A 12,509-nucleotide genomic window follows, 5' to 3' on the forward strand; every position below is an offset into this window, starting at 1 on the left:
ACCTCTTCTGTAAGGAAAAGGCATATTGTAATGGTTACTTGCATGCTATCCGAGGCATGCATATTATTGGCAAATGATTGGAAATCTGCCCTTCTACCATCTCTCAGTCAATGGAGATGAAAAATACGGAATACTATGATAATGAATAAAATCACAGCTTATAAACATTTCTGGGAGGGAAGGAATACCACAATGGAGTCATTTCAACAGAATTGGGTTTTATTTACTCAATTTTGCAATGGCTATAGGCTCAGTGCCAGTAGACCTTTTGACAGCATCTGTTGTGCTTTGGGGTTGTGGTTTGTAAAGTTGGATTATATAGTTGCTGTTGAAGTTAATGTTTGTGTACAATGTGTCTAATAAGAATAAACTGAAACGTGGTTTTTAAAAACAGACGGACTTTTCCTTTCTCCCCAATCTTGATTAAGATCTTCCCTGCCACTCCATGCTGCTACTAACCTTTTACCCAAGTTTAATAGCAGCAGAGGGGAGAGGCAGTCTTTATCATGCATCCTGTGGGCCATGGGTTGCCCAGTTCTGGTACAGACAATACTGAGCTAGCCATGCTGGCTGGGAATGATGGGAGTTGCAGTCCAACACAACTGGAGGGCACCAGGTTGGGGAAAGCTTCCCTAACCCATCTGTGGAAACAGGATTTGCTGGCTATTGGGCGGTATAGAAATGAAATAAATAAATAAATAAATAAATAAATTTATAAGAACAGGCCCAGCAAACAAAGCGGTGTTCTTTCTGTCAAATCCTCCCCCCCCCCCTGTATTTTATTCAAATCCATCCTGCCACTTGTGTGTGTATCTTGGAGCTCTGTTCCCCTACAAATTAGTCCTTCATTGGTAAGTGCTGCTCTGATATACCGCAAATTGCCTTTGATGCAAAAAATATCCCTTTGGCTAATTAGAAGGAGATAATTTAGTACTTCCATTTTCCTTTTGTATGAAGGAAACCTGCAGGCATTGCTAATTGAAGGTGATGTTCAGGTGTGTGGATGGAAGCCAGGCCCAACCTCCTCCTTCCATCCAACCATGTGTGCAAGTATTTCCATTAGATGTTAACGCAAAAGAATTTGCCCGCTTTGGCTGGGGCAGCTGCGGGGGGCGGGGATTTGCCCTTTCTTAAAGCACAATCCTGTACAAGTCCACTCAGAAGTAAGTCCCACTGAGTTCAATGGGGCTTACTCCCAGGTAAGCGGTTATAGGATTACAGCCTTATGTCTGATGTATCTGGGGAAATATTTCCCTGACGAATCCTGGCAATTTCATTTTCACCTCCAAAGCACCCTTGATTACTTTTTGATGGTCACTTCCAAGGTAATGATTTACCCATGCATGTTTTTTTAGTTGTTAAGACAGTTTTGACCATTATAATTTCAGAAAACGCTGCAATGCTTGTCTTGCAACCACTCAACTTCCTTCCCAAATAAATCTACCCCTCTGTACAAGCCATTAAAAACTAGGATGGCCGGATTTTATATGACATGCAGATAAAAGTTGCCAGCATTTCCCCTGGAAGGGCTGCCTGCCATGCTGAAATTTAGCAGGTTTTCCCATCACTCCACCTCCACCCCCAGAAAATAAACTTTACCGACTACATTTCTCTTTCTCACGCAGCCGTAAAAGGTACAGGAGTTCTGCCATGGGGAGAAATCATTTCAAACTTGCCTCACTGTGCAACAGTGGCCCATTTCCCAGAACTGCGGTGAGTCGTCTCAAGCCTGGCAAACAGTGGTATCACTGGATGCTGCCATCTGGATGTATGAGTGTTGGCTATGCTATCTGCCTGTATAAGGGGGTGTAAGCAGGATCCGGCGAAAGCTGCTCACGGTTAGCCCCATAGACTAAACCAGGGGTGGGGAACCTCTTTCAGCCCAAGGGCCGAATTCCATTTCAGAGAACCTTTGGGGGAGCCACATTCAGTGGTGGGCGGGGCCAAAGGCAAAAGGGGCTGGGCCAAAATGCCAGAATCTTGTAGCTTAAACCTTTTACTTCCAGTAATTTAGGAGAGTAACCTTAGGAGAGTTATTTCAACCTCTGAGAATAAGGGGTGGGGCATTGCACCAAAGCTGGGAAACCACCAAACGATTGGTGGTTGGGAAAGGGGGGCATGGCCATCTAGGGAACCCCAGAGGCCCAGATTGAACCCCAGGAGGGCAGATGTGGCCCTCAGGCCTCAAGTTCTACACCCTTGGACTATACCAGTGGTATTAAAATTCACAAGGGCGCAATCCTATGGAGATAGTCAGTCGCCTCCGTACTTGGAGGCGGCTGATTATCCAATGCAGGGCAGATGAAGTGCAGAGGGGATCTTCTCCTCCGTGCTCCGGCTGCCCTGCATTTGCAGCTAGACAGCCAATTTCAGTTGTCTAGCCAGGGTGCCTCTGAGCTGGGGGAGGAGGCTGGATAGTGCATAGGAAGCATTGTAACGGCGCTTCCACTGTTCCCTCCCAACCCCCAGGAACACCCCCTTTTTGGCCAATCTGCACTTCTCTTCTAAGCGCGAGCTGAGGATGAACTGCACCACCTATGAAGCGGCAGGGGAGGGCAGGGAGTCAGTTTTCTGGGAACCAACCTCAGAGCGCTGGCTCCAGGGTTGGTTCCCAGAAAATGAAAAATCCTATGGCCGTCTAGACACTGTCTAGCAGCCATAGCATTGCACCCTTAGTCCTTTTATGTCCCATTGTTCACAATGGGATTTAGAAGTGATTTATAATTTACTAGCGCATTGCAGTATGCCTGAATTCCACACTGCTTCCTAAACTTTTGAACGATGGAATTGTATGGGATTGCCATAATCACATGGATAATAGCCATACTAGCATCTGTGGTCCAGATGGGGTATGTACGGGAACAGTGGAGTTGGTAGCAGCTATGGGATCCTCATAATTCTATCCCTAAGGAGCATTGGATTCAAACATGAGGAACTGGCAACCGTACCACTTTGGCAATAAATAGATCAGGCCTTAGTCATTATTGCTGAGGATTGTGCTGTATTCCCTAAGATTTTTCCATGAAACAGGAACTTTATAGTAAGGCACCCTCCTTATGGAATGGAATCCTCTGCCTAGGGATGACTTACAGACCATCTCCTGCTTGGGTTCTTGACATCAGGACTGGTTTTGTTCTTTTGAGGGACCTGTCTAAATAATATTTCTGCTGCTGCTGTCAGTTGTTTCTCTAGTTGTTTTATCCTTGCATTTATCATTGTTAATAATGTTGATTGACTCTTTTTAATGTTGCTACATTAGATAGAGTTTTTCTTTTTAAGTTGCTTTGTTGTAATTTTCATGTGAGCCATCTTGAGGAGCCCTGTTGGGTTCTTTAAGGAGGCAGCACTTGAGAGCTTTTACTGCTGATGAGCTGGACTTTCTGGACCTCTCTTGTCTGTTCTGAGTGCTGATTTTATTATACTATTTCATTTTGTTGCTTTGGTATTATTTTAATTACTTTCCACATTTCTATGCTGCTGGCTACTTTAAATTCCCCAGTGGGAAAAAGCGGGACAGACGCTTTTGAAAAATGAATACATTTTAAAAATCAGTATAAATGGAATAAGTATATAAATTGACTGGGAAGACCTGACAATGATCCTCATATAGGATCAGAATCAAACTCTTAGAAAACAAGATAAGATTACAGCTATGTGAGTCTCTCTCTCTCTCTCTCTAGACCAGCCTTCCCCAACTTGGTGCCCACCAGAGGTTTTGGACTTCAACTCCCATCAGCCCTGGCTAACATAGCCAGTGGCCAGGGATTCTGGGAGTTGTAGTCCAAAACATTTGGAGGGTGCCAGGTTGGAGAAGGCTGCTATAGACAGTTTCTCATTTACAGTGCAATTCTGTACATAGATACTCAGGAGTAAGTCCCATTAAGTTCAGTGGGGCTTACTTCCAGGTAGGTGGGTATAGTATATAGCAGCCTTAGGCTGTCATTCTAAATACACGTACCTGGGAGTAAGCTCACCTGAACACAGTCTGATTTAACATGCATAAGATTGTGTCAATAGGGAATGAGTAATTGCTAACTTGCCTATTCTAAGGATCAGAAAAATATTTCATTTACTCAGATATCAGAGTGGTCTTATGATGATTTTTCTAAAGGAAATGGTTGCAATAATTACAGCCTTCTAAAACTTTTTGTATCCAATTAAAAAGTGCAAAAATTCGCTATTAATTTATACACCATGAAGGGGTGTTTGTGTGCGTGTTTGTATTCACAATACAATTCTAGTGCTCTTGTCTTAAAAATCAGACATATAAATCCCTCTAGTTGCATGGGTGAAGTTGCATCTCTGTGCATAGTTGTTTTCCCCCCCTCTTTTTAAAAACATGTTCTTTAAGAGTGGAAGTAGATGTCAGGGAAAACAGGAGGCTGCCAGAACAGTAAAGCAGAAGCCCTTTGTCTCTTTCTCCTGTCTGGGAAGGTCTGTGGGTTGGCTTTTCAAGACATGGCATGGGGCACACACTTGTATACCTCCTTTTACCTTCTCTTTATTGGTTGCTATTTGCAAGCATTAGGAAAATTGGAGTGGAGTGACATTGGCCTGGTTCACATGTAACGCTAACCCAGGGTATGGGTTGTTGAATTCTTTGTTGTCATGAGTATGAACACAGCCATGCTAAGAAACCATAGTTTGTTAACCACAAACAACCCCAAAAGAAAACTCATGGTTTTTTGTTGGATTGTGAACTTTGGGATGTTTAAACCATGGGTTGTCATTACATGTGAACCCAGAACCATGGGTTGTTCATGGGTTGTTTTGCCAGACTACAGAGATGGCGCACAAGAGTGGTAAAAAAAAAAAAACCCTCAGCAGCTCTACATGCTAGTACTACAGTGTCACAAAGGCATTTGGGATACAGGGAGGGACTGGCCAAAGGAGGAAGGAAATAATCCAGGGATTGAGAAAACAAACCATAGCTTGTTAGAACATCTGCCAGAAAAACCCTGGATAGGGCATTAAACCATGAGTTAGCATTATATGTGAAGGAAGCTATTACGTCACAAGTCTGTGTTTGTTTTTTTACTCCATGCTTCTAGGAAGAGAGGAGGGAGAAGTGAGGTAGGATTGCTTTTTTCAGCAGCACCCTCATGCATTTCCCACAATGTACAGCGTTGGCCTAAGCTTGAAGAGAAATTATCCTGCTTGGCAGTAACCGCCAGACCATCTCCACTTATTAAAATTTCCTTTCTCCCCCCACTCTTTTTTTTTTTTGCTCTTTGACTTTGTAACCATGCCACCCACCCCTCCTCCTCCTCCTCCTCCTTGAGGAAATAAGAGCTTTTCAGGGTGAGAAGTTTGCCTTCGTGGCTCTTCTTTCTTAACTGCCTTTGTAGTTAATTTCCAATTCACATAATATGAATTCCACAGCTCTGTATCATTTCCCAGGAGAGCATAGATGGTAACCTCCACTTCTTTCTCTGTGCTTCAAGGGCTTTGAGGAGGTGTGCGTGAGGTAAATTAGGCGAGATGGGAGCAGCTCATGCTAATGAATTCACTGCTGCTGTATTACCAATCTGCATTGCCTTATTTAAAGAGCTATAGCACCTCCTTGTACTCCCAATTTCTTCATGCTACTGTTCTCTTAATCAACTGGAGCAGGACTGGCTAGGCCTTGCAACATGGTGGTGCTTGTGCTTCAGGAAGAAACAGAACTGAGCCCACAGCAAAGGATCTCTGGTCTTATTACCATGAACTTCTGTTACGTGACCACAACGAAATAATTCAAGCTACTACACGTTTAACTTGGAAATAGGGTGGCCCTGTGTCCTGCTCCCCAGAGGACAGTCCTCTGTTTCAGCCTTCCCCAACCTGGTGCCCTCCAGATGTTTTGGGCTTCAGCTCCCATCAGCCCCACTCATGGTGGCCAACTGTCAGAAATGCTGTTCGTTGTAGTCCAAAACATCTGGAGGGGCCCAGGTTGGGGAAGGCTCCTCTGTTTTAAAGACTGTCTGGTCCAAGTCCAGTTTAAAGACAAAGAACCATCAGAAGGGAGAGCAGCAGAAGCCTTGAAGTGGCCCATCGATGGTTACTAACTGGATGGGCAGACTGAGCAGGCACACGGGTCTGCTGCTTGCAATATTGTATTTCTGTTTAAATTATAGTAATTATTTCTAAATTTGCATCTATACATATAAATTAGCATATGCCAATGTTATGCAAAACAGGTTCCATTTCATGGTGTGTGTGATGTATTTCCTCTTTTGGGGTGATGCATAAGTGGCTATCCTACTAAGGAAGGTAGGTACGGACAACACTTGCTCTAGTCATTGTCTTGGGGGCAGGAGATACGAACATATGAAGCTGCTGAGTCCAGCCATTGGTCAGTCTTGCCCAGTGCTGGCTAGACTGACCAGTGGCTTGACTCACCAGTGCTGGCTAGACTGACTTGCAGAGTTTGTCCTGTTGCTAAGACAGGATAACAAATGTATTCCACTTCTCTCTTCCTCTCTCTCAATTTAGCCATTAATGCCAAGTCCCACATTTTCTTCCCTAACCATTCGTTTAAAGAAAGTCTGTGTAAGAGCCACCTGAGATCCTTTTTTAAGAGTTGGCGGGAATTGAACCTGGAACCTTCTGTTTCCAAAGCATGTGTTCTATGGCCCTTCCCCCAAAGTGTTTTAGCAGCAATTGAACTGGAAAGAGATCTTGAGGTTGTGGTGGACACCTCAATGAAGATGTCAACCCAGTGTGTGGCCACTGTTAAAAAAAAAAAAGGCAAACTCCATGTTAGGCATAATTAGAAAATGAATTGAGAATAAAATTGCCAATATCATACTATAGATAATCTATGGTGCGACCACACTTGGAATACTGTGGTGGTTCTGGTCACCACACCTAAAAAAAAGATATTATAGAGCTGGAAAAAAGTGCAGAAAAGGGCAACTAAAATGATCAAGGGACTGGAGCATCTCCCCTATGAGAGAAAGTTACAACAGCTGGAATTGTTTAGCTTGGAAAAAAGGAGGCAAGGTGAGACATAATAGAGGTCTACACAATTATGTATGGTGTGGGAATGTGGATAAGGAGACATTTTTCTCCCTCTGACAAAATACTAGAACCTGGTGTTATCTGATGAAGCTGATTGGTGGGTTATTCAGGACAAATAAAAGGAAGTACTTCTTTGCACAGCACATCGTTAAACTATGGAATTCGCTACCACAGGAAGTAGTGATGGCCACCAATTTGGATGGCTTTAAAGGGGAGTTAGACACATTCCTGGAGGAGAAGGCTATCAATGGCTACTAGTCTTGATGGCTATGTGCTACCTCCAGTACCAGATGTAGTGAGCCTATGTACACCAGTTGCTGGGGAACATGGGTGGGAGGGTGCTGTTGCGCTCATGCCCTGCTTATGGGTTCCCAGTCGATACCTAGTTGGCCATGGTGTGAACAGAATGCTGGACTAGATGGACCCTTTGTCTGACCCAGCACAGTTCTTCTTACGTTCTTATGAACCCACAACTTTTGAATACCTCCCAGTAGCCTTCAGTTCTGCCTCCTAGAAGTGCAATGTGTTCTGCATTGCATGATCGCTATCATAGAGGCAAGCAATGGGCTCTAACATCCTTGAGGAGCTTACTCCAGGGAAATAAAAATGCTATGACAAAGAGGAAGTTGCTGGCCCTCAAGTCTGTCATTCATCATAAGTAATTCTGAGTTCAGGGAGCACACTTACAGGCAGCTGTGATGCTCTGATAGGAATGCAGCAAATTTAACACTCTGGTACTCTCTGTTTCTAACCCATTTATATGAAATACATATGGAGATTCGGTGTGTGTTTTCCTTACAAGTGTCAGGGTTGTATCTGAGCCCATAGAGTCCCAAAGCAGCTCTGATTCTGAGGAAGAGAGGCAACTTGTGGGGGAGGAACTTTCCCAGACTTCAGAGGCGCAGCTGGAGGGGGAGCCCCCCCTTCTCACATCCCTGGGAGTGACAGCAAACAAGGTGTGGAAAGGGAAGGACAACCTGAACTTTTAGACACGAGGCGCAGACGCAGGCACAAGCGAGAGATCACAGGGGCCAAGATTCGGCGCTCAGCCCAATTAGCTCAACGTCAATAGCTGTGCCCAGAAGCATCACGGGAGAGGGGGAGATCTTCCCATCCCACCCCTTAAGTTCAGAGAATTGCCTCCCTTTTCCCAAATGGAGATCAACTGACTAGTTTCCCTTTGAACCCCTAGATGGCTGTTCCATTGTAGTTCTCTGAGTCTCTAGCAATTAGCATCTGTATGCCTCACTAGGGTAAATGGAATTAAAGCCTTGAAAAGCAGCCCTTTTGTCTGAGTGTTGATTTGGCTATGGGAGTATTCAGTAGGCAAAAGGGAATCCTGACCCAAGTCAAACTGTGAGCAAATATTTGCGTGCCACACCTTGATTAAAATCTGATAGAGCCCCTGGGACTGGGGGTATTGGCCATCTCTGTCTTAGGACAAGGCCACGGTGCAGGGGTGGACCTGAATTGAGGATCCTGAAAAAAGATGGAAACGACTCTTGTCCAAATAGGGGCAGCAGGTTGGAAATAGCAGAGGACACAAAGCAGGGAGGATACACTCAAGGATCAGCATCATTGGGCAAATGCCAAGGCCCACACTCCAGCCTTGGGCCCACTGGCAAGCCCTGGAGCCCCCTGGCCCTTTCCCTCCTCCTCCTCCTCATCCCTATCACTACCTGCTCACCTGTCCCCTCCAAACAAATGAGAAATGACTGGAGTGAGGAGGAGGAGCAAGTTCCACTCACCTTACCTTCTCTCACCTTAAGCAGTTGTATGGCACAGGCCCAAAGGGGAAGGGCATGTGAATGGGCAGTAGTGATGGGAACACGGAGGAGATTGGCCCTCTCAGAGATGCCCCCCCCCCAATGACATCTTGCCCAACCCCTCCCCAACCCCAATCTAGAGCCAGCACTGCATAAGTAAGTTCATCAAGCCTTGCTCTCCACCCTTTAAAGTGGAGGAAGCAACAACAGGGAGTCAAAGTTTATGAAGTATAGCAATGCACCACATAGGGGGCCTGTTCTGGTCACCAGCGTAGCATCCCTCAAATTGCTTAGGCAAGGCCCTACAGCAGTGGTGGGGAACATGTGGCCCTCCAAATGGTGTTGGACTGCAACTCCCATCAGCCCTAGCCGTCATAGCCAATGGTGGGGGGTGATGGGAGGTGCAGTCTAACAACATCTGGAGGGCAACATGTTGCCCAACTTTGTTCTAAAGCAAGGGTGAGCAACTTGGCACCTTCCGGGTGGCTTTATTTTTTACTAAAACTCCCATAACCCCTGATCACTGACCATGGTGGCTGGGATTTATGGGAATTGTAGTCAGAACATCTAGAGGATAGCAGGGTGCCTACTGCTGTTCTAAAGGGTGAACAGGAAGCTATGTAAGGACCATGCCCATTCATTGGGTCAGAAACTGCTTGCCCTGGAATGAGTGCTCCTATGGCTGGAATGATTCTGGCTGATGGGCAAGGAATTTGCCTGGAACCATGAAGGAGATTCGCCATAGCTCAGTAGTAGAGGGGGGCGGGCTGTAGCTCAGTGGTAGAGCCCTTGCTCTGCCTGTAGAAGACCCTGTGTTCAAATCCTGGTATCTCCAGGTAGGGCTAGGAATGAATCCTGCCTGAAACTGTGGAGAGCCACTGCCAGTCAGTGTTGAAAGTACTAGGCTAGATGGTCTGAGTCAGTAAAAGGCAGTTTCCTATGTTCCTAGAGCATATGCCATGTATGCTCAAACTTTCTGGTTCACTTCTTGGCATCTCCACCTCAACAGATCTAGGAAAACAGCTTGAAAAAACCTAAAGATCACTATCAGAACTGACTGACAGCTCTGGGTAGATCATCTCACTCATTATAAGGCAGCTTCATACATTCATATGCACATGATGTTTGAGGCCCTTGGATCATCCCATTTGGTTTCCAGTGTGCTGTGACACCACACCATAATACACATACCACTTTCTTGGCAATGATAAATGATCCATTTCCAGCCTCTTTTCCCTTAAATGATCCTGGTTTTTCTTTTTGTCAGCCTTGAACGACTTCGGACGCTTAACCTCAAGGGTGATGAGAAATGGCTTTGCGGAACAACACACAGCGAAGTTACTCCATCATCCCATGCTTCATCTTTGTCGAGGTGAGTGCAGTTTTCAGACTTCTGGTTTGGGGAAATGAATATCAATTTCATCAGGCTGTGTTACACCCGAAGGGAAAATGTGGCTGAGAAATTATGACTGCTGGGGTTATGATCCTAAGCGTATTGACTTCTCAGTGTTCGTCTTCAGAGTCAGCCTACAAGACTGTACTGATCGTGCAGGAGTAGCATGTACTTGTTTGATGTGGCTTGGAGAAGAGCCCTAGTTCCATGAAAGTAAAACTGTAAGAGGCTGAGTACGCAGATTTTCTGTGATCATCAAAATGTTGGTGATATGTCAATGTTATTGTTGAGTTGCAAAGGCCTCGTATGTGTGTGTGTGTGCATGCGTGTGTGTGTGTGTGTGAGGCCATATGGCACAGAACAGCCTTTTTTAACCTGGTGCCCTCTAGATGGGTTATACTACAACTCCCTGCATCCCCAGCCTGCATGGCCAATGCTGGCTGAATATGATGGGAGTTGTAGTCCAACACATTTGAAGAGCACCAGGTTGGGAAGGCTGCCGCTGAAGGTTGTTCAATGTATGTATCTGTGGAGGCTTAAGAGTGCTTTGATTGTCTGCAAGAGGACATACTTCTGACTCCATGCCTCCACAGAAGAATGTAATAATGGTCTTTTCTGCACAAGCAAATTATGCTCCTTCCGCCCAGTTGTTCAAAACATCTGAAGCTGAGCTATCACATCTCCTCCCATTCCCATAGGGCTGTATTCAATACATACATTCCTCCAATGGGGGTAAGATGTGTAGGCTGAGCTTCAGAGACTCTGTGGCTGCAGGCAGACAAAGCAGATATTGCACTGAGTTCTTCATCGCCCAGGGTGATCCTGGCCTACCCCCAGCTTTGCAGTTTACAAAACAGATACACCAGCACATCAAATGCTGGCTCAGCCAACAGCTTCTTCTTTTTTTTAGTAATGAATTATTCTTATCCATTCACCCTGTTATTGTTTGTGTGTGTGTGTGCATGCATGTGAGTGTTTTAAAGCATAAACAATTAAAATAGTTTGCGAAACTGCTCTGGGAACTAGAGGCGATGTGTGACATCATAGGCATTAGTGAATCAGTGGATTTCCTCCATCGCTGTGAGTGGGAGAGGGAATGGTACCTTGAAATGAAGATTGTGAGGCCATCGATAAATATTACATCTCTTTTCTTCATCCTAAGCACATGTGAATAGGAAGTCCAATTTACTTTCCTGTCCAAAGACACTCCCTGTGGATTTAATTAATTTTGACTTTGTATGAGTTTTCTATCATGCTCCAGGCAAAGAGCAGATCTCTTGGATGCTAGATGCAGTCAGCGTGCAGGTCTTTCATTAGGGGTTGGTAACACTGGGCACCTCCCAAGGGCCACACCTCAGTAGGGAGCCCACCACCAATTCCTGGAGCCTCCTGGTCCTGCTGTTCTTCCTCCTTCTTATTTGTTGCCTGCTCACCTGCTCTTTCTGAGTGAGACAGCAGCCAAAGGTGTGAGGAGAAGGGCAGAACCTTTCGCACACCTTATCCTGTGTGTGTGTGTGTGTGTGTGTGCACACGCGGGCACGCGGGCAGTTGTGTGAATTGCACCCAGAGGGAGAGGCAAACCAATGGGTAGCAGTGAGGAGAAGGAGGAAGAGAAAGGTCCAGTCAAGAAAAGCTTGTCCAACCCCACAACCTCCTGCGAAACGTGGAACTGTCTGGTTGATATTTATATCCTGTTTTTATATTCCTGCCTGTTCTTGGCTTGTATGCTGAATCTTCACCATAACACCCAACTATGCTTAAATTCTGGATCATTTCTACTAAATAAACAACTCCCCTGTCTGGCCATATAATCCTTTGGATGTGTGTTCCACACAGAGGTGAATTCTGCAAGCATTGTGGCCTGGGTCAGGCACGGTTTCTCATGCAATGGATTGATGTCATATTGGGACAATGCTTAGCCCTTGCACTGAAAAGAAGGCCAATTATTTCATTATTATTTGTTACATTTCTATATTGTCCTATAGCCAAAGCTCTCTGGGCAGTTTACAAAGGTTAAAACATTAAAAGTACAATATGCAGAATTTAAAATATAAAAACACTGGGGCTTCATGCAAATGCCTGTATGCACAATGGCCTGGTTTGTTCAGTCTTTCCCTCCACCCATTTTTAAGGGGGAAGAATTGTGTGAACTGGTCCTATGTGCTCTCCTATTCCTGTTCCCTCTTCATGACTAGGAAGCTTTCAGTGCTGTTGCATCTTCCATTGCTTACACTCTATAGCCCCCGTCATGAGTTACCCTCCATGTGTTCCAAGGACTCGTGGAATGGAGGTCGGGGATTGAGTCATACATGCTGGCCCCACCCCCAGCATCCCCATCCTCACCAGCT

At 45.3% G+C, this 12,509-nt stretch overlaps 1 protein-coding gene across 1 annotated transcript in view; it reads left to right on the forward strand.

The window, feature by feature from the left end:
- PLPPR1 (phospholipid phosphatase related 1) overlaps positions 1–12,509 on the forward strand; it is a 211,406-nt gene that overhangs the window by 94,587 nt on the left and 104,310 nt on the right. The window contains exon 2 of the mRNA XM_084834727.1: positions 10,036–10,140. Coding sequence (XP_084690853.1) covers positions 10,078–10,140 — 63 coding nt within the window. The 5' untranslated portion in view covers positions 10,036–10,077. The remainder of the gene's footprint in view (positions 1–10,035; positions 10,141–12,509) is intronic.

Source organism: Heloderma suspectum, chromosome 2 (assembly GCF_057233095.1).
Source record: "Heloderma suspectum isolate Gila_16-S chromosome 2, 16-S_ref, whole genome shotgun sequence".
Classification (NCBI taxonomy): domain Eukaryota; kingdom Metazoa; phylum Chordata; class Lepidosauria; order Squamata; family Helodermatidae; genus Heloderma; species Heloderma suspectum.